We start from the raw sequence: 23,656 nt of genomic DNA on the forward strand, positions 1-23,656 counted from the left end.
CCGGGGTAAACGTCCGTGGACGTGGACCCCGTAGCGTTGGAAAATTCCACTACAACGGTCTCTTGAAAGACTGCTAGCTCCCCCAACCGGGGAGGTAAGAAACAGGGGAATCTAACATCCAGCAAAGCACAATTCAATAATATACACTTACATGCAATAATAACATAAAAGTACACTCATGGAAGCATATTACTTAACCCTACCCTCGTAGCTGGCCAGCAATTAATTATTACAATATACCAAAACCAGTAATGGTCAATCCGACCGTTACAAGTTCATAATCAGGATGTCTGGGCCCGATGGTCAGAGTATACAGAGTTAAAAGATGTTGTAATGGAGTATACAATCTGTACGGGTAACAGTCGTGTATTGCATCTTCACGGATTGTGTGAACCAGTAGTGGGTGTTCTTTGTCCATCCTGTTATTTATATATTCTTTTCGCAGTGCCTCTAGGTGAAGTGTTATATGTGGAAAACTTATTCGTGTGTATAAGAGTCGAGTTGGACTTGGTAGTTTGATTCTGTATGCCAGTCGACATGCATGTCTCTCTATGATTTGTAGTCGTTCATAGAACGAGTCCTCTGCTGAGAGCCATGCTGTATGTCCATACGTAAGTACGGGCCGAAGAAAGGCCAGATAGGTATTTAGGAGGATGTTTGCTTGAAGTCCCCAATTCGTGCCGACAAGTCTCTTCATCAGCTGTAGTCTGTTTTTGGCTTTCTTTTTGATGTTCTGCAGGTGTGGTGTCCATATTAGTTTTGTGTCAAATATGACACCAAGATATTTGACGCTGTTGGTAGGAATTATGCGTGTGCCACGGATCTTAAGATCTAACATACTTGGATTTCTTTGTACCCGTGAGCGACATCCGGTAGGAAGAAATATTATGGCTTGAGTTTTTGCGCTATTGATGGTGAGTCTCCAAGTGTCGCACCATCGTTGAAAAACATTAATAGCTGGTTGCATAATGCGATTTATTGCTTGAATTGTAGAACCACAAGCCAGTAGAGCTGTATCATCAGCGTATTGGTATGTTGACACCTGAGAGAATGTTGCCATATCTGCGACATAAAGTAAGTAGAGCAATGGAGATACTACCGATCCTTGCGGTACTCCGGCGTTCAAGAAGATAGGGTGAGACAGATTGTTATTTATTGTTACATATGCCATTCGGTTGGTAAGAAAGTTGAAAATTAATCGAATGTAACAGAAAGGAAGGCGAAACTTATGCAGTTTATATATGAGGCCGGTGTGCCACACTTTATCGAATGCCTTTTCAAGATCGAATAGTATTAAACAAGAGGGTTTAGATGTATTGTACTGGTTGTAGATTCGATTTGAGAGTCTTAGTAGGTTATCCAAGACGCTAAAGTGTAGCCTAAATCCGGCTTGGTGTATCGGGAGAAAATTATTTAACAATAAGTGAGAGTGTAATCGGGGGACTAAAATTTTTTCAAGGATTTTGCTGAGTGTTGATGTTAGTTGTATAGGTCTATAGCATTTTGGGTCTGTACGATCTTTATCAGGTTTCGGAAACATGAGTACCTTCGACACTTTCCATTCGACAGGGTAATATCCAGTGCGAAGGATTAAGTTGTATATCAAGGCGAGAAATGACAACATTGCTAGTGGAGCTTTCTTTATCAAGACATATGTGATAGAATCAAACCCTGGGGCAGTGTTTCTTTTGTTGCGGACTGCGTTTGTTATATCATCTGTGGTAATTAAAGTCGTAAGAGGGTGATTTGCGTTGATAGCATGATGAGAACTGGGTTGCAGTTGTCTATTTTCAGGATGTACCTTCCTTGTTATTTGAGATTCTAATCTGCTATTAGGAGCAAGCGGAAGCGGAGGAGTAAATGTGTCTTGGAGAATCTGTGCAAATTCAGTTGCCTTTTCGTAATCATTTGTAAGAGCTTGTTGTTGTGAGAGAAGAGGATACGTAGTACTTGTATGTTTTCCTGTAAGCATGTGAAATCGTTTCCAGAATTTGCTAGGATGACTTTCAGCATCAAGGTGATTGCAAGTGTCGATCCACTGACGTTGTTTGTGTGCCTTTATGTAGTTATGGACAGTTCTTATCCATTGACGGTGAACTCGCAGACATTCAGGATTCCTTGTTTGTACGTATTCCCGATAGGCACGACGTGATGCAGTCACTAGATGAAGGTATTTAGGTGGTAGTTTAGGTTTAAATCTGTTCACAGTTGTCTGTGGTATATGTGTGCTTGCTGCTTGTTTGACTTCTGACGTGATGTTTTCTGCAGCCTTATCTAATTCGTCAGAGTTCGTTGGAGGGGTGAGATTTTGAAAGACAGTGGAGAGATCGTCTCGATAACCTTCCCAATTTGCTCTGTTATAATCGTAGATCTGCTTTGGAGGAACCTGTTTGTGTTGAGTATAGTGGTGCACTGGTAGAGTTATTTTAATTGGTGCATGATCACTTCCTATCGGTGCAAGGACTTCTATGTTAATTTTGTCAGCTAAGGAAGGTGACACAAAAACTACATCGGGGGTTGTGTTACTCTCTGGACGAGTTGCAGATGGTAAATCTTGAAATATACCTGTAGTATTGTTATCGATGGTAGTGTGGAAAGTTGTTCGTTCTGCATTTGTTCGACTATGTATATTAATATCAGCTAGTATGAAGTAGTGACAGTATGTAGAAGCGATATAAAGAAAGAAGTCTGTAGGTAGAGGGCTAGTGGGTCGTATATATACAGTAGCCAATGTCACATTTATATTTTTGAGATAAAGTGTGGCAATAGAATATTCTTGGTATGGAAATTGAGGTGGTAATATATTTGTTCTATAGGGAAATTTTGGCTTGATCCCTAGGGCTACTCCACCACATAATCGTTGCGCCGTTGTAGGACCAGGTGTATGTAGCAAGGAATACCTGGGTATGTAAAGGGGTGTGGCTTTGGGGATACGGGTTTCATTCAGTGCAAAGAAATGAATGTCTTCTTCCAGGAGAAGTTCCTGGAATATAGCTTTATGTTTCGGTAGAGAACGGATGTTCATAAATAGGAAATTATATTGTATATAGCCCGCCATAATTATATAAATAACAGTTAGGTTTCTAAACTTCAGTTTCCAGTGGTACAATTTGAAAATGTACATGTGGACCAGAATATGTAGCGAACAGGTGGACACGAAAAAGAGTCTTAGCTGTCTGTACTATCTGTTGTAATATATGTTGGCGTAGAAATGGGTGGATATTTTGTAGGGTTAATGTTTGAAATCTAAGTAGATATTCAACAGTCACTGGTTGTTTCAGAGAGTTCTGTGGTGGAGTTGTAGAGTCCATAGTTCTTAATGGTACAGTTAGGTCAGGGCGTGAGGCTTCGGGGTTTGGGCGTGCAGCACAACGGTAACTATCTGAGGGTTGAGCCTGTTTGCACGTGTTACATTTGGGTGGTGCATTCAGATTTGTGCACTCTTTAGTCGTGTGTTGGCCAGAACAATAGCCACAGATAGGTGTTTCGGGGCAATTTGCCGTAGTGTGGACGTTGTATTTCTGGCAGCGTTCACATCGTAACGGAAGAGGTGCCCTTGAATGCGATGGTTCAACCCTGTGTCGTTGGCGATATATATAAGCCCCTTCATGAAGTAAGCGATCGATTGTGCTGGAACAATCTGTTATTACTCGCATCAGGTAAGTTGGTCCGTTGTTGTTTTGGATTCGAACGCATTTTATAACTTCATGCCCTTCCAAACGTAGTTCTTCTAATACTTCTTGGTCAGCGAGTTCTGGATCTACGCCTTTAATAACGACTGACATGTGAGGTGGTTTGTTTGGGGGTGGTGATTGTTTGGCAGTTTTGGGTGTCAGTTGGGATAGAGCAGCCTGTGGTCCAAAAATTTCTAACGAAACTTTGTTTCTCAAAGTGCATAGAAATTGCGGATCTCTGGATTTTATAATGATGCCATTTCTGGTGAATATAATTTGTTCTACTTGTGCTCTGGGGAGGTATTTTTGTAACTGTTGAAGGAGCAACTTAGGAGTTCTGTACTTGGGTCGTAATTTTGTAGTAGGAAGTTGTAGACAGTGGAATTTTCTTCAGTTCGGCCATCAATTTGTGTGGTATCTCTGGGATTTAACTTTGGATTGCGTGTTTGTTCGTGGTATTTTTGCTTCTTTTGTTGTTGGAGAGGGGATCGAGAGCGATCCCTAGCTGTCTTTGAATCAGCTGAGGTGCTTCTTGAATTTCCTCGGTTTTGTTTTTGTATGTTCCTGTCTCGAGCGTGTGCACCCCCAACTTGTTGGGGAAGCCCTTTATGCATGGTGAACAAAGGGAGGAGACCTACCAATACTTATCTTAAAATCAACAAGGCGGAAACAACAATGAGAAACAGAGTTACAAGTGTTGCAAACGAGAATTGCAAACACTGTTTGCTTCAAAATAAGCTGATTATAATGTGCTGCAAACGAGGATTGTAGCACAGTTTGCTTCAAAATAAACTAAGTGCAAAATAAGTAAAGAACAAAGTGCTGCAAACGAGAGTTGTAGAACAATTTGCTTCAAAATAAACAAGAGTGCAAAATAAGTGTAGAACAAAGTGCTGCAAACGAGGATTGTAGCACAGTTTGCTTCTAATTAAGCAGAGTACAAAGTGCTGCAAACGAGAATTGCGTGCACAGTTTGCTCCAGATATAACCGGGTGGCAAACACAGGTTGCTCCTGTACAAGCACGTGTTGCAAAACACGGTTTGCTTCAAAATAAGCAGTATTGATACCTCTAAGTACTGTGACCAGAGCTCCACCGTTGAAAGTTTGGGGCTACAACCTAGTTGTTGCCACCTGAAAACTGTCGTTCGAGCTAGATATCCCTTCGCAGCAAGGCGTATTTTTTTTTTTTTTTTTTTTTTTTTTTTGCAGTACTTAGCTCCTGATTATATAGTCTGGAATAAAAATATTTATCATGGGAGTTTCACTTGTATTCAACACATTTCATTTTCTGATCTTCCTTACAACTTCAATATTCACACATCTTTCGAAGGATAATAAAATACATTTTTTCACTAATTACAATCGAAAGTATCCTTATTTGTGTTACTAAAAGTTATGTTTGTTTTGCATTTGAGTCGCACTGCCATCTAGTGTACGCTGTAGGAAATATAAGGTTTGGTGGTCAGTGCACACACAAATTCAGATTAAACAAAACACTCCGATCTGACGCTTGTGGTGCTCATGGTGGTGATCATCCAAACTAAAGCGTATTCAGTGGAATGTTTTTTGGCAGTGTCTGCTGCCACGTTCTTTTTCAGCTGGAATCTCAAAAAAGATGTGCGTGGCAGTAGAGTCGGTCTTTGTTTTATCGTGATTTCATCATGCTATGTATGCAATTACGTCTGTAACACATACTGTGAAGTTGTAGCGATTTCTTTCACAAAAATGTTTTAAGATTAGGTCCCTCAGCATTCTTCTAATAATAAACCTAAATGCTCTCGTAGTTAGGTTAGGTTCTGTTAGCATTAAAATAATATCGCTAATGCTTTCTAAAGAAAAAGATTCTGAATTGCCAGTACATTCATTCCCACTAATCATAAACTTGCATTTCTCTCGTCTTAATCAGTTCTTAAGATTTGTAACATACTCTTAGCAGACGAATTACGTGGCAGCAGCAAATTTGACGCTTAATCTTACTGCTGACACATGCGTGGCAGCAGACTCGGCCATGTTTTTTTGTAACGTTGATGCGTCAACGTTGTTCCCCTACATACAACATTCATCATAAATACAACATTCATACAACGTTGTGGCAACAACGTTAGTGTGTTGACTGGGCTCTATGTTCATATTTAACTAGATAAACATTTCTCAAATAATAATTTATTCACAAATGCTCTGTATGGTTTTAGAGCTCATTCATCTACTACAAAAGCAAATGCTTTCGAATATAAATTTTCTGAAAGTGCGATGACGAGGGACATAGACCAGATTTCAGCAACACAGAAATTATAGCCAAATCTTCAAACTACTGGGACCGCATCATCAAAGAAGCAATAGCCATTCATGGGGAAAAAGAGAATCTCAATCACGACACGGAGCTCAAACTGAACCCAGCCTAATAGTGATAGTCAACCAGCAGTGCAGATGCAGCAGACACGGTACCCAATTGGTCCACCAACTTCATCAGGAACCCCTCTCCATGAATACACATACCCCAGGTTGATGCTCAGGACTGAACTTGTACCCTGAATATAAGAGTGATGTTAGCTCTCAAAGCTTGAAATATTTTACACAACTCACCTGGTCGATAGCCCGAGGGAAGGTTTTCTTCACCTAATCAGATGTTTTTGACTATCTTCTGCATATGCTCAATAGAGCATGTTTATGTGACAGTTTTTATCATTAAAAGTTCAAGTCTCTTCAGTTATGAGAAATGAAAAAGATGATTTGTCCATTTATTTAGAATGTACAACAACAAGATAACAAAACATAGAAGGAATACTGTTTAAATATACAGTAATACAGGTCTCCTCAAAATTTTCCATATACATTCAGATAGGTGGAAAGCATCACATACTGTCTGCTTAGAGCTTTCTTGGGTCCAACCAAATTAAATTCACATTTGGAAAAATCGGGACTATAAGTTGGTTGTCCAGAGCTGTCCAGTTTCCCAAATATTTTTGGCAGCATACAAATGGGCATTTTAATGAAGAACAATCACCTCACAAGGAAGAATTCTAGTGTGTTTATTCTTTATGGCTTGCTGTAACATCTTCACGATCTGCATGTTCACCATACGGTCTTTAAGCATGAATTTGGCAATGGATTGCACTGGTTACATTTTGACAAATTCAGAATAACTCTATCGATGTTTATAGGTGCCATGCACCTTTACCCTTCCACTGTCTAAAACCAAACTGTTCTCTATTATGCTTTACAAAGTGACTGTCACATGATACCTTGTGATCTCACCTCAATGACAAAGAGCAAATGAAGTTTCAGTTGATCACATCTGACACATATAGATAAAATTTCGGAATTTCTGATTACCCATTAACAGACATAATTATTCAGCTGCTGTAAATTCCTACAAAAATAAATCTTGCATTATAATGTAGCTTGAGAACATAGAATAATTCTGCACTCATAATCATTTCCAATGTCATATACAGTTGTGACATTAAAGAGGAACCAAGCAAGCCCCATATCTCCCCAAGTTTTAGAGAAAAATATTTTGCTACTATCATTATATAGTGGCATATTCTGTACTATTGAACTTCTGAGAATTTTTGTGCAATCTCACCTCATCTGTTACTCAGCCTCTCCCCTTCCCCCCCCCCCCCCCCAGTATCACCACTGAACATATAGTATACTACAGCTACATTCATAAGAATATATTATTGTTGTAATTAACTTGTTATTCGAATTCTATTACAGAATATTTGCCTTCGATATAAAGGGAAAGCTCTGGAACTGAATATCTTGCAGATGCTCTATGATGTGGTTTATGCAGCATTAGCAAAGGACACAAACAATGACAATTACCAAAGTCTTTTGAGTTCAATTGAAGCCAAGTATCCCGATGTTAACAGACAGGGTTCAGCAGTCTCCCCAAGAGATGCAGTACTTGCTCGTCTAAATGAGGGAACAAGCAGGCAAAATAACAGCATGAATGTTCCTAGTCCAACTAATTCACAGGGTGCTGTTAGGTCACTGCCATTCACTGGTTCAAGAGCTCACAGGGGCTCTCGGCCACCTACTGGTACCGGATCATGGAGAGTATGAAGTGGGTGTGATAATGGTACATGAACAATTCAAATTTATTTATAATTTTCAATTTCATATTAACTAAACTCACTGTGGATTTATGTGAAACAAGGATGGAAAAAGATGTAATTAAAAGAATTGGAAACACTACTGGGTACTGTGATGCGAAATGTGTCTGACACCTCCATGAGATCAAACTTCATGTTGTTCTATGAGGTAACATAAAGATTCATATATGCATTAAAATAATTTCCATCAATTTTTTTTTTGTTCTCAACTATTTATGGACAGAATACTCCATGGTGCCAGAATTCTTAATAGTGAAAAATATCTCCTCAACTAACTGGCATTATAAATTTGTTTTGGCCATTAATCAGTGAAAAAGTTTCTAGTGGAATTGAAGTCTGGTTTAGGAGAAATCATATCGATTAATGTACATGTGAGTGTGTGTGTGTAAATATACCTTATATACTTACATTCAACTATAATTTATGTTAGAGAAAATGGATGGTTTGCCTTGTTGTGAGATAGAAATTGAGGATCATTATACTAAATTTAATGTTAGAATCCAATATGGTATTTGAAAATTCTCCAGTAACTATAGAACCATCAAGATATATAAATTCTATATTTAGTTTCGACCTGCAAATGACAAAGATTGCACTCCTTCAAACACAGTCCTGCTAAAATCTGTACATAATGTGTATCATTTGTAATAATGATCTTCATCCTGTACTGGATAGTTTTATTTTTCTGTTTACGAAGAAATAAGGACAATTGTTTCATGGTGTATAATATATTTTAATCTTCACCATTGTATAATAAATTCATATTTTTTCATTTTAATAGCATCTGTATAAATTCTTTAAGTCTTTTAATGTTACACCTATAATTTATACATGTCTATGTGTTCTTATAAGTGTATATCCTATGAAATAATCAAAGACATATTCGTTCATATGTTTTGTTTCTGTATTCTGTGCACAGTCTTTTAATAAAGAAAACTATATTTTCTTTCATTTCGAGAGGTCAGTTCAACTTGTTTTGTTATAGTAACTAATCACAGCCAAGATGTGTTTATTAAATGTGGCAATATATTATTTGAAGAAGAAAATATCATTTTAAATAATGTAAGTTGCAGTTCCAGAATTTTAATTTCCATCATGAAAATTTGGCATGCCGAAGTATAATTATTGACATTTTTCTTTAAATACTGTTATAATACTGAAAAATCTTGATAAATATTAACCACACGTGTGTGTGTGTGTGTGTGTGTAATAACATGGTTCCATATACACTGTTGATGTGGCCCATTGCTGCAAAGCTTGTAAAATCCTCTTGTGTCTGCTGAGTGGTTCCTATTTCTTCTATTTTCATAAATGTCTTTCTGGGCACTCTCCCTTTGAGTTCTATATATGTGTAACAAATGTTCTGACATTATTTCCTCACTTTGGAATAATTTTATAAATGTAGAATCTGGGGAAGAAAATACTCATAAAAGCATCATGAGAAAAATCCTTGAGTTAACTAAAATTGTTGTGGTTGTTATTTTACCAGTGTAATTGTTATTTTTTAATTTCCATTTATATATTTTTAAATTTAACATTGTCCTGACTCTGGCAGGCCTTGGCCATTAGAAAGCTGTTGGACATGCAGTTTTATTTTAATTTATATGAATTAATTTGAAAATGCTGTAGTGTGTCCATCAGATACGATAAGATGTCATTGATATTAAATATCAGGACAACACAAGTTGCCACTTAGTCAAAATTGTATCATTAATTTTCGAAACTAATTATTTCTTGATTCAAAAGTTGTCTTTAAATAACAAAATGAAATTTGAAAGTCATTCTTATTAGTTCTTGAAATTTGTTACTTAACTTTTTATTGTTCCTGTCCTGACTTCAATATGAAATTCCTTGACTGAGTTCGTTCAAAAGCAATACCAGGTATCTATCAAACGTGCATCCCAACTTCTCACCATATTATATTTTAATCTTCATGGCCATGCCCTAAATATATAGAGAGTTTCATTTCTTAACTTCAGTTTGTGAATTTTGGCTTAAACAGAGATTTGAAAATACCAGCAGAATTTGGAACTCACTCGCAACATAGAACTATTAAAATTATATATACGCATATTTTGTAACGGAAGCTAGAACATGAGGGGACAGGGGGTATGTGCAGAGGTAAAGAGGACACCGAACGAGCAAAGCAAGATTGTAAAGAGTAAACATCGTGGGATACTGTGAAATGAAAGTATTGATTGATTAATTGATTTAGTTTATTTTACTTCGCGTTTTGTGCCTCTTGGCTAATTTGCGAAGATGGGGGTGAGTGATGAAATGATGAAATTGATGAATGGACATTCACAAACAACCAAGCCCGAGCGGGATTCGAACCTGGGACCCTTGGCGTCGCAGCGAGATGTGCTAACCACTTTTTTTTTCTTTTTTTAAAAAAAGAGGAATACCACAGGGTCCGGCGAATGGAGGATATTAAACGATTGTACTTTTCAAACAAGTAAACAAGTAGAGCCCGTTTGGTATTGCATCTAACTGTAACGTAGGAAAGCATTGTCGCTATGTTTAATTAATAATATGCATTATCAGTTTGCAAAGAAATAGTTCTAAAAAATGTCTTCCTCGCTTCGCTCGCAGTGTGGTAATTTATTTAAGAGTCAAATGATATCTGTACTTATTACTACTTCAGACAGGCAAACGCGCACACACCCATGCAATGCATTCTCACTGATATTTCATCGATGAATTGGACACCCCTAAAAATGAACTCCCGAGTTACACCTATGACAAGAACCATACAAATGCAGTTAAAAAGTATTGCGCAAGTATTCCTAATTTATTTATAACTAGCTTAAGAATTGCATGAAATGATTCCTGGTAATAATATGTTGTTTTTCAATGTTATCTCTTGTGTTTTGTGTAAATTTTGATTAAATAAAGTACTGAGCATTATCGGAAAGCAATACTCGAAACATTAGACTGAAATATTAGCATTATGAAAAAAAATCTATTATCCACCTTTTCCTGGATTTGACATATTTTTTCTTCTGAAATTTTACATGAAGGAAAGGGAGGGGGATTAATCTCTGGAAACAGCTATGAACCAATTGAATTAGGGCGAACATTTTAAAAACAATCCAAAATATGCACTTACTCGTAACATCCCCAAACTTACACGACGATTGGGAACGGCGACCAGTATGTTTCTTGGTGACCTCCAACTTTCTACAGATTTCCTTTAAAATGTTCATTTCATAATTGGGGAGAAATAAGAAAAGATTAAAACAAGAGGATGGACCGGCATCTGATTGTAATAGCTTGTACAGTGGCATGCCCAAGGGGGGTTGTTATGGGTTATAACCCCCCCTCCCCCTTGGCCTAGTAGTATTCCTAAAAAAAGAACGTCAAAGGTAGGAAAAGATGGCAAAATGAGGGATGACTTCCAGAAAAAGTGTACATAACCCCTCGCTTTCGAAAATCCTAGGCACGCCACTGAGCTTGTATTTTAGTCGGCATACTCTCTCTTGTTTGAAACAAGTCCCCATAAGTAACAAGTACAAATAAGATATAAAATATATTTGCTCTTTCCTTAAAGTATCTTCCTTTGAATTAAATTTATCCATTTCCCAAGGACGCGCGTTAAGATCACTTGCCAAACACAGGCTGCTAGATGCCAGCGAAGTTCAAATTATGCTAGGTATGGAACTAGGGTGACCAGATGTCCTCTTTTATCCGGACATGTCCTCCATTTTAGGTGTCTGTTCGGCGTCCGGGCGGATTTTTTAGAAATCCGGTAAATGTCCACCCTTTTTTGGAAAGAGTTTAGCATGGACCATAGCAAATGTGCTGCATAGAGAACGCATAAGGATCTTCATTTAAGACATCTGGGAGCTGAACAAGACCACTTTGCAGACTGAGTCAGGCACGTATCCAAGGGGGGATTAGGGGCTCGAGCCCCCCCCCCAGAAAGTTTTAGGTTTACACTAGATAAAATGAGGTTTTTAGTTTCTTGTGGTGTGAAATGAAATAATGTAACGATAATTTAAGGAGAGAAATAATTGTCGAGGCCAGATGGAGAATATTCTGTAACCCTATTATTGATAAAAGCATGTATCCAAGGTAGGGTACAGCACCCCCCCCCCCCGAAAATTTTTCAGCTCACACTAGATGTAATTAGATTTTTGGTTTCTTGAATAATGTGACGACAATTTAAGGAGAGAGAATTATCGAGGCAAGACGGAGAATGTTCTATAAGCCTGTTATTGTTAATAGCATGTATCCAAGGTGGGGATCAGAGGGCGTGAGCCCCCCCCCCACACACACACACAGGATTTTTTTCTGATTACGCTAGATAAAATTGGCTTTTTGGCTTGTTGAATAATGTGTTGATAATTTGAGAGAACTAATTATCGAAACAAGACGGAGAATGTTCTATAACCATAATATTGTTAATAGTGTGTATCAAAGGTAGAGATCAGGTGGCTCGAGCCCCCACCCACCAGATTTTTTTTCTTTTTACACTAGATAAAATTAGGTTTTTGGCTTCTTGAATAATGTGAAGATCATTTAACGAGATAAATAATTATCGAGGCAAGACGGAGAATGTTCTGTAACCCTGTTATTGTAAATAGCACGTACCCAAAGTGGGGATTAAGGGGCTCGATCCCCGCAGGAAATTTTTCTGTTTACACTAGATAAAGTTAGGTTGATTGACTCGTTCCAAACGACATGTATCGCGTGCCCCTTCTGTCTTGATTTGATTGATTGATTTGGTGTTTTAAGTCCACTTCATGCACTAAGGATAGTTGGGACGACAAAGTGGGGTCTGAACCACTATATGCATTCACCGTGTATCGACCCCGGGACCCTTTGATTACAAGGCGACAACGCTACCACTGCGCCATCGGGGAGGCCCCCCTTTTCTTTTGAAATCTTCCTAGTTCTTAAAGATCAAAGTCACAAGGATGGAAAAATAGGGCTTTGCGAAGGCAGGCGACAGAATCCTAAAGGCTAATATCCAAACCTGCAGGAAGAACGCATCTTACTTCAGTCTCCAATACGAAACGATAAAAACTTTTGATGAATTGATTTTAAAAAATGTGTCCGAAATAAAGAGTGATCTGCTCAGGATTTTCGAAAGGGAGATGGGTTACACATACTATTTTTGGTGGTCCGTCCTCATTTTGTCATCTTTTCTGTCTTTGACGTTCTTTTTTTAAGGAGTACTTGGTCAAATGGGGTTATGACCCCACCATTTTTGATGACCATTTTTGTGGCTCCAAGAGTTCTTATCTTTGTAAAAGATATTATATACTATTAGAGAGAGAGTTGTAAAAGGGAGGGGCCACGTGAGGTGCTTGGCTGACCGCTAAGGACAAATGGAGTGCCGAACAAGCAAAACAGATAAAAATAATAAATTGTTAACGTCGTGGTGCCCTGTGAAATTACTGGCACCCTATTAAACTAAAGTTATTGTCAGTTTGCAAAGATATAGCTTTAGTAAAAAATTTATTCCTCTTTTTATCTAGTCGGTTTCCTGACAAAGACATCTTTAATTTTATCCAACTTTTCAGAGGAAGAAAAGGAAGTGTAAGGAATTAAACATAAAAGTAATTTAATGTACATTAAGTCCCAAATTTATATCTGACCATAGGCGCACCAGTGGGGGCACGATGGCACTTGCCACTGCCTGCTGGAAAACGTAGAGAGAGGTAATTGGTTGGTTCATTGTGCTCTTTGTGTTGGAAAGTGAAATAAATGCTATTCAATTTTTAAATAATTGAAAATAAAGCATTACAACAATTTAGAAGTCAAAATTCCTTGCCTTCCCTTTGCAGCTAACATGTTATGCATTTATATGACATATACTTACATATTATATCGTTTTCTTTTAAGGCAAAGAGGCACATGGCTCCTAATTCCCTAGAGTCTCTCATTTAGTATTTGAAAGATAAACTCAACAACAACGCCAAGCGTATTTTCCAAAGTTTTGTAAGACTTTAATATGAAATTCCTTGACCGATTTCGTTCAAAAGCAATACCAGGTATCCATCAAACGGGCATCCCAACATCCCATTATATTTTAAAGTCTTCATGGCCATGCTCTAAATATATAGAGTTTTATTACTTTATTTCAGTATGTGAATCATTGTTTAAACAGAGATTTGAAAACACCAGCAGAATTTGGAACTCACTCCCAACATAGAACTGTTAAAATTATATATATGCATATTTTCTAACTGAAGCTATACCGTGTTTGTTACAACCTGTCCCGCTTCCCGCGCTAGCTGATTCCTGGCTTTTCTAGCATAAACCAAGCGGTGTTGCTGCTGAAGACCGCCTGAACTCCGTGCTGGGGAAAGCCAAAGCCAGGCAGCAAATTAAAATACGCAACGTGGCAGCAGCGTCTACGTAAGCGCCTCTCTTCTGGCTTCCATTCTCTCTTCGCTGCCCAGCAGACGACTTTTTTCTCGTTTCTCATTGGCACCAAAACTGTCGAGCGATCGCTAGCGCGGGAAACGGGACAGGTTCTAACAAACGCGGTATAGAACAGGAAAGGGCAAAGGGCATGTGCAGAGGTAAAGAGGACGCCGACCGAGCAAAGCAAGATTGTAAAGAGTAAACATCATGGGATACTGTCGCTATGTTTAATTAATAATATGCATAATCAGTTTGCAAAGAAATAGTTCTAAAAACTTTCTTGCTCGCTTCGCTCGCAGTGTCGTGGTCTATTTCAGAGCCATGTAATACCTGTATTTATTGCTACTACTTCAGACAGGCAAGTGCGCACACACACCCGTTCCAGTGACGTAGCTGCCACCCTCGCAATGCGGGGAGCCCCGAGGTGTAGGGGCCCCGCTATGTGGTTCTGAAATGTTATATAACAGCAGAAATTCCACAGTTAGTGTCGCTTACAAAAAAACAAAAAACAAAGTCGATTTGCGAAACAGAAATCTGGTTCCCAGTAACATCATGTGACGACGTCTGCGATAATAAGCAGTGGTGCATTTTCTCAGCAGGAGGGGTCCGGGTAACTTGTCATATGAGTTCCCTCCGAAATGCAGAATTAACTTATTTGCTCCGTAGATAGTAATCGATAGGAAACTATCCCTCATCTCATATCGTTATAGCTACGCAGTTTGTCGTAAACGTAGTGTATTGAGATTCAGTTGATCAACCAGTCGATTCCTTATTATTGCTACACAATAAACATCAAATTTGGTAATTCATGACCTTTTACCACTAATATTAATGTTACACGTGATATTAAAAATGTAACTTGACATTAAACATTTTCAAGGAGGCCCGAAGCTTTTTCATATTGAAATAAGAGCTGAAATAAATTTCCCACATTGTCTACACCTGATACGTTTTACTTGAAAGGGGCCCAAAAATTCAGTAAGAGGTGGAGCCCAGGGACAATTATTCCTTTGCTCTGAGAGCCATTATCCCCTCCTCTGTCACGCAGCGTATACAGCTAATGAGTTAAATCTGTCCATTATTTTGTGTAATTTTGTGAAGTTCATTGTTCTTATGTATTGAAATTTTGTGGACATTTCTGTCGAACTAGTTTCTATTTTCCAATGTGTTAAGATTTCTGTGATTTGCAGTGTGCGAAGTGAAAATTCCTAGCTGCGAATTTTCTTGTTGGGATAGAAGGAAGGATCCTTGTATGTATCAGCTTGAAGACTCTGTCCCTAATAATTCTGGAGCAGGCGAACGAAAACAAGTCTGTGCAATTAGTGACACGAGACTGGTCCACCAATGAACACGTGAGAGGAAGTGGGTTGCGTGGAGAGGGGAGGGGGAGATACTGCAGTTACCAGCATTGCGTGCACTGCTTCGCTCCGGCCAGTCGATTTCGCCTCCCTTCTCTGCCGCTATGCGCAGCCTTGCTCCAGATATACCTGGGACAGGGTATATAGGTGGAGGAGGATGCTTATGCAAATTCGAGCACTGGTGATCTATTAATAAAACGGTTCTTGTTTCATGAAAAAGTCTTTGAAATATATTTTATGATCAATGGTCTATCAAAAATAAATGGCAGCGTTAAAATTATGGATAATGATATTGAGGTGCAATAACACCAAAATTAAACATTGTGTCTGTGGCAACTTTTTTGGGGGGGGGCGTTCAGTCCTTCCAAGCGGCATTTAATTGAGAGAAATTTTCATTGAATAGAGTCCTATCGCAGCTTTATTTCTCAAGACAGGAGACCGCGGCCATTTCTTCGTACCAGATAGCAATTGACTTTGTAGGATGTTAGGTTACCACTCTAGAGGTCCGGTTCAACCCCCATAATTGCAGTGATAAGTTTGTTTGAGTATATTACTCACTATTAGTATTAGAAGGCTAATGGTAGCAACTCTTACACTGAATCTTGGCCTGGCGCAACCAGGCGTATCTTAGGTGCAGAAGGCGCATCCACCTCAAAGTCCAAAAGAGTCCTTTAACAATTCCCCAAAAACAGTATTTTTTTAAATAGCTGTATATTATATGTAACCTTATTAAAAATGTTTCAAGCAAAATCACAAAGGGTAAGGAACAAAAAAGATTTCTGGCTGTGCCGCTGCGTTGAAATAAACGAAAATATTTCCAGATTGTTCTTCCAGTTATTTATCAGAGATTTAGATCATTCTGATTTAGTTTCAAGAAGGTACTACACTCCTTTTTCTCCATGCTCTGTCCTCATTTTTGAATGTATGTGTCTGGTCACCCTATATAGATTCATAATGCTAGAGTTGGTATCACTGATGAGGAAACCCTCGATCATTCCTCGCTGGCCATTAAACCGAGCAACGCCCTCCCGCACCCTTCAACACCACTCGCCCATCCCGCTGTAGGTGGAAGATCGAGGTTCCTCAGCAGCAGGGAAGAGGGAAGACTGTCGTCTTTGGCTGTCAGCTGGAGTAAGCGAGTGATAGCGAACAGTAGCGAACTTAGTCAAATGTACGCACATTGCGCTCATAAATTTATAACGCACATTACGCTCATAGTTTTATAACGCATATTAAACTCCTAAAAAAGTAGAAGACTGGAAATAAGTGTAAATAAACTGTAGGAAGTTCCTCACTTCCTACATGGAGGAATCGTCCCTGAGGCCTCCACCGAAAATATTTGACATTGAAGAGGTGCGAACGAAACGTCATTCTAATGACATGTGGAATTGCTGTTGACGATAAGTTGCACAAAAGAGGATAGGTCACGTTTATGAATATAATATATATAGTGGCCGCGGTGGCTCAGTCGGTAACGCATCTGACTACCATGCTAAAGGTCCCGGGTTCGATCCCGGCCGGTTCAAATCCGGGAACTTTTATAACGGTGGAAGCGGTCCCGGCGCCTACCCAGCGTCGAATAACATGGGTACCTGGGGGAAACCCTGGGGGGTAAAGGCGGTCAGGGGCGTGATGCTGATCACATCACCCCCACTCACGACCGGATCAAGAAAGTGTGGGGCGTTACCCCCACACCCCCTATACGCCTTCATGGCGTGGTGCTAAGCACAGGGGAACACTTTACATTTACCTTTTTTTTACCTTTTTATGAATATCACCAACAGATGGCAGAGTATTAGTAAATACTAATAAGGATAAAAGGTGTGAAGATTAAAGAAAAACTAACGTAAGTAGTAAGCAGTTAATTGTATAATAGATCTAATAATAAAATATATTAAACTAAGTAATCAGTAGGAATGATAATGTAAGGAGCAAAAGTTATGAAATTGTATTCACATTCTCTTTCAGGTAAACTATCGAGATTTTTCAAGTAGGGTACGTGTTCCTCATTTCCCAATAACAATTTAGATTCGTTCTTCATGCCTAATTGAAAACTAACACTCATGTGGTCAAACTGAATCACTGACCCTAATCATTACCAGTGCGTAATTAGAGATCGGTTATTTCATTGAACTCTCCAACCTAATTATTGGCTATTTTTGTGGGACCAGGAAAAGGTTTATTATCCATGCGTTAGTCATGAAGGTCCATTTAAAGTGATTAAGCCCTTTTTGCAAACCTCTATTTTTAATAACTCAACTCAACTAATATTTATTGGACTTACAGCTTACAGGTGGCTGTTTATGCCCAGCATACATTATAATTACATAAGATACATTTTTAATATAAATTTTACACACAAAGTTCATAAACGCTCTTAAATACAATTTTATATAACTACATTAACTCATTCAGTAACAAAAATATATTACAATTTTATATCAGCTTTTCTCAAAAAAGCAAGTATAACATATCCAATTCTAATATCTGGAGCATACAACATTGAAGTCATATTAATAGGGAAAGGAACATTAATTTTTGACAATGTTTTGTAACTATTTTTAATAGTGATGGTGGTTTAACCCAAGGTTATTAAAAGTATAGGTTGGGCCAATCCGTTGTTTACTCGTGATGACGAAACGACGGTAAGAGGTGAATTTATCCATGAAATGAATTCCAAATCTATGCGCTAGTGTTGCACTATGCAGATAGGAAACATGCCAGAAACTGAACACACATTTTGTGGCTTCAGACAAATTGAAAATAAATATCGGTGGGTACTTATTGTTATGCGGGACAGACATGGACGTCCGCAGGATTTTTTCCAGGGAGGGGCAAGGAAGGTATTTTTTCCAGGGGGGGGCAAACGAAGGCAAATTTTCCCCAAAAATAGTGTTGTTCCCTAAAAAACATTGCTGAAATTTGAATTTATGGTGTTCATACAATAATTAACACATATTATTGCGGCTAAAATGAAATTATATGTGTGAAATAAATATTTTTTAGTTGACTTTCATTTTCCAGGGGGGGGCCACGGCCCCCCCTTGCCCCCCCTTCCGGACGCCCATGGGGACAGAATATTATTGATCGGAACGGTATTTTTTTTTAAAATCCCGACATTCGGGACGGGAAATATTCATAATTTCTCGACTAGTCGGGAAATTTTCGGGACGGGAAATTTCCGAAATTTCCCGAGGCTCTGGAAATCTCAAATTCTACACGTCACTTTCACCTTAAGTGATTGTCTTTACATTTCTGGAATGAAAACTAACAATTTCCGATAAGTTCCAGACACTTGCAATGTATAAAACGTCAAGAATTAATACCGTTTTAAAATGACCATTCGGTATTTCCCGATTGCTCGGGATTCAGAAAAGTAGGGAAGTCATTTGCTGAAGTCAGGATCGGGACGGAATTTTTCTGTCCGTTCCCGGTCCCGACTTTTCGAGATACCGCACACCACTTGTTATTATTATTTATTTTAGTTCAGCACAAGATACATCTTCCAAGTACGTTGAAGATAATATACTGTGCATACCAGAAAAGAAAAGTTCAAATGAGCATTTATGTACGCTATATTTACACTAGGCTACGCACTTGTATTTTTTTCTTCAGTGCACAACATGTTTCCGCGAATATATCAAAGTCTGCTTAACATGAAATGTAATACTGTTCAACTTTGCTTTCACGCAAACTTGGCATGAAGAAATATTTCATTCTCTATCAGGCAGTGGCGTGCCCTAGAGGGAGTTGGTGGGGGTTATAACCCAACCCCCCCTTGGCCCAGTATTCCTAAAAAAAAAAAAAAAAAAAGCGTCAAATGTAGGAAAAGATGGCAAAATGAGGGATGACTACCAAAAATATTGTACGTAACCCCTCCCTTTCGATAATCCTGGGCACGCCACTACAGTCTCAGGTTAACATGCAAGGGCACATTTTTTCCACCTTTTGATGTGTAGTCTTTAATTTCTGCAGTAGAAACCAAGTGTGGCTTCTTTCCGATGTGTAAAATGATTAATACTACAACTTCCGTGTCGAAATTTTATAAGCACAAAATATACACAAATTTTTGTTCAAAGCTAAGTTGTGTTACTGCAAAGCCGTAATTAGGTTTTGATCAGCTGTGGGAGTTTAGCTTAATGGTTTAATTTTTGCTTTGTAACTTGGCCATAAGGTAGAATTCAGTTGCAGAAGTAATTTATTTTTTAATATCGCTTATACGTTCTATGCAATAAATATTACTGTGTCTGTAATGGTCTTACATAGAAGTATACATTTTTAAGAATACTTCAGTGAATTGAATACGTTGCCACAAATATTTAAAATACTATTACTAATTTGTATAATACATTTTAAACTTCTGCTCTATAGACTCCTTAACCCTTACGCCCCTGCTTTAGTTTACGCTCGACGATGAGGATGAACGATGATTTCATTAAATACATTTTACAACAAAGACAAATTCACTGTGTCATGTTTGCTTGTTTTCATTTTAACAAATGATGATACTTGCATTCCACTTATGTTTCTGACAAACTGTTAATTGTTAGAAAATGTAAAATATATTCACATTCTCATCCGCTAATGATATATTTATGCCGTGCAAATAAGCAATAAATTTGATATTTCATAACTTGAACATTTGAAGCAATGATATGATAGTATCATTCATTTGCATGTCAGATGTTAAGTTTAAGATGATACAAAGTATATTTATTTAAACTCATCCTCATACCTATGTGGGAATTATGTAGAAATTAATGAAAATGAACAGTAGTATTAATCGTGACAATAGATAGCGTGAATAATTTGCGATATGAAGCCTCGCAGCAGTGGACCTTAACAATCATATGAAATATGAATTGGAGAAAGGTGGAGGAATTGTGCGTTCCTAAACATAATTACTCATGGCCGGGCATGTAATGGAGTTAAACGAATTGTAAAGAGTAAAGACACATACATTTTGACTGGAATACTTTCAATCCGTCAATACTTTTTCCTTCAGGGGAGAAATATAGTTTTCTTGAAACATTAATTTAAAACAAAATTAAAGGCGTACAGCCAACTACAAAGATTAATTCATTGATTTCCATTCACTTGATCATACAAGTATAAGTTTCACTATGATATGGGATATGTCAATAATATTAATGTCTAATTTTGAATACAAGGAAATTAACCTATAATCTAGTTATATATATTAAATTAGTAAAAACAATAATACTTTAAGAAGGTTAAGAAGTAATGTAGTGTATTTTGTAATAATAAGGAAAATTTTTAAAGCTAATGTCCATTAATGGAAAATGTGACACAAATAATCTTCTATAAAACAAATGTTACATTAGCAAGTTCTATAGCATGGTGTGACAGTCAGATTTACCGACATCATTATTATTATTATTATTATTATTATTATTATTATTATTATTATTGTCCATAGCGGTAAAAAAATGTGTTGATTCAAAGCGTTGAGAGTTTTAAGTTGTAAGAATACATATTTGATTTTTGCCAAGCCGACGGGAGGAACGAGACGTTCACGTGTCTTAAGGGTGAGCACCTGAAGGGTCACGTTATGCGTCTAAAGCTTAAGAAATTCGACCGTAATGACAAACATTTAAATATCTCGGTTTCCAGCGGTCAGATTCACGTGAAAGTTATACCAGCGCAGCGGCATGTGTGCAAGGACGGATGTGTGGAGTTTCGTCGCGATCAAGCAACAATTACGGACGCCAGATCAAATCGGTTGTAATTGATCAGTTTGTGGACACCGGTTGCAATTGAGCTATGGGCGACAGCGAGGCTGAAGCTTAATCCGCGCAAACTCAACTTCGAGCACGGCTCGTCCCACTTGGGAGACAATAGAGCAAAGTGGACTGACCTCTTCGGAAGCGTCGCTTCAACGAACGCCTAGCGTCGTTTTTCAAAATCTAAATAAAACGAAGGACATGGTTTTTCGACACACAGTCTTACCGCGATCCTTGTAGCGAGAGCAGCTCCGTGCTACCTCTCCATATACAGTTTTGCCGCGATCCTTGGAACGAGAGCACCTTCGTGCTACCTTTCGTGTACAGTGGACTTTGTTGTGTTGTGCGAACACCAGTGTGTGTGATAGGCAGTAAGTCTACACGAGTGCGCCTACCTCAACCGCTGGGGGAAGTTGAAGCGAAACCGTGTTTCCGTGATCACCTTACGCCATTTATAATTTTTGAGAAACGAGGAACACCGGAAACTATGGCGGGATAGAGGAAGAAGAGAGATGGGGGCGTTACGTCGATTCGCCCGATGTCAGAAGAAGCTACGCCGATGATGCCTATCCGCCGCCATGGAGAGAGAGAGAACGTCGAACGCCGCCCTATTGATACGCCGACGATGCCTACCATCCGCCACGTTGACGACCCGACGACGCCTACCAGCCGCGACAGAGAGACGTAGAGAGAGATGTTGACGCCCCGACGACGCCGACGACGCCTACCAGCCGCGACAGAGAGACGTAGAGAGAGATGTTGACGCCCCGACGACGCCGACGACGCCAACAACGACCGCTCAGATGCGACGTCCGAACCGCGCCATACCACGGAGATCCACCGATCCCGAGAGGAAGAGGAGCCGGGGAACTAGGTGTTTGAACCCTTTTTGCATCTTCATCGTCACGACCCAGGAAACCTTTCGCGTGGATACTATGTGTTTTCAATCGCCCATAAAGACGCCAGGATGCACCCCGGAAGCTGAGAGATGGTAAAGTATTCATCTGTGTGAACCTTAACACGTGACGGCCCGATTGATTTAGAGAACGCCCTTGAAATCCGTCGACATTTTGAAAACGCCCACTCAACTCGAACTTCATACCAAACTCCCGTCGCGCTTGTCATTTGTAATCTATTCGTCTCAGGTCAATTTTTCGTATTCCTTGTGATATTTTTTTATGATCTTAAATTCATTGTTGTTTGTGCTCCTTTGTATTTGTTTAAAGTGCGTACTATTAGAGTAAAGCGCCGCCCGCTTAATTGCATATTCTACTTGAGGTTTGTTCATTTTTATGTGTCAGCGCTGTGTCGCTGCTAGCTATGTCCGGTCGCATATGTGATTATTTGTTAAAGTATTTGCCTGGTAATGTGAATTGCTCGTCGCGGCGAAGTGTTTAAGTCCCGCCTGCTAGAGAGTATATGTTTGCGCCACTCAACGGAGGTTATTTGTTATGTGTGGAACCACGTGAGGTCTTGTAAAAGGAAAACGTCCGCCCATGTGAATGTAATTGCCGTTGAGACGCCTTTGTTTATACTGGTCAAGTAATGTATTGTCACCGCGCCGACTAGTTTCTTTTTTAGAAACAAAAGGTGAACTTAAGTAAGGGCTGGCTATGATTTAAGTAGCACTGGAGCAAAATCACAAATGACCTGATTAGACAAAAAGTAAGATAAAATTAATTGAGAATGCAATAATTAGGGCTTGTCGTCATAAAACCTGTACATGTCATGTATAATTTCTTGTGTCGATGACCCCATGAGGATTGAATCTGAGAGAGAATGTGAGAGTGCAAGTGTGGGGACCTGTAATAATTCCATTTTTGTTGGTTATGAATAGAATATACTTTTTATTTTCATGTTAATATTGGGCTATATCATTTTCGTATACATGTCGCTACCCGTGATTTTCAGGTATACAGCTAGCCGCTTCCCGGCTACAGGTAAAGAGGTGGTAATTTGAAAGTACATATGTCTTTGTTTTTATTCGATATGGCTTATCACTATGCACTGTCGGTCACCGGTTCCTGCACACGAACTTAACCTGGACCGTAACGCTATTTCGCTTGTCCGAGGGAGATTTTGCCGCCTCTATCTAGGTAGTGGTAGCATTTGTTTTCCCGGGCAAGGGAGCGCGTAACATACAGTGGTTCTAAATTTAGATGCATTTTTTTTCTTGAAGAGATAGATAATAGTAGGCAAATTGTCCATCGCTATTTTCATTTTTTTTCTTCTACATCCTGTGTTGTTTTAAATAATGGAAAGCAGATGTTGTCCTCTGCTTATTTCAATTTGTGATCAACAGATTGGGGAAAACAGACTTGGAGGAAAATGGTGATGGGCAATTCGCCTACCATTTCTTTTGCCATTGGTGTACAATTTTCTCTCA

General features: G+C 38.8%; 2 protein-coding genes across 2 annotated transcripts in view; one reads left to right on the top strand and one right to left on the bottom strand.

Annotated features, from left to right (window-relative positions):
• Window positions 1-9,423, top strand: part of LOC145988693 (uncharacterized) — a 31,259-nt gene extending 21,836 nt beyond the window's left edge. The window contains exon 3 of the mRNA XM_083123773.1: window positions 7,396-9,423. Coding sequence (XP_082979899.1) covers window positions 7,396-7,743 — 348 coding nt within the window. The 3' untranslated portion in view covers window positions 7,744-9,423. The remainder of the gene's footprint in view (window positions 1-7,395) is intronic.
• The window catches only part of Diap2 (Death-associated inhibitor of apoptosis 2), a 328,461-nt gene extending 310,318 nt beyond the window's left edge, over window positions 1-18,143 (bottom strand). Inside the window, exon 1 of the mRNA XM_083123774.1 lies at window positions 18,110-18,143. The gene's annotated coding sequence lies outside the window, so the exon portion shown is untranslated. The remainder of the gene's footprint in view (window positions 1-18,109) is intronic.
• Window positions 18,144-23,656: the final 5,513 nt, after the last annotated feature.

This window comes from Lepisma saccharinum, chromosome 6 (assembly GCF_977018435.1).
Source record: "Lepisma saccharinum chromosome 6, izLepSacc3.1, whole genome shotgun sequence".
In the NCBI taxonomy this organism is placed as follows: Eukaryota; Metazoa; Arthropoda; class Insecta; order Zygentoma; family Lepismatidae; genus Lepisma; species Lepisma saccharinum.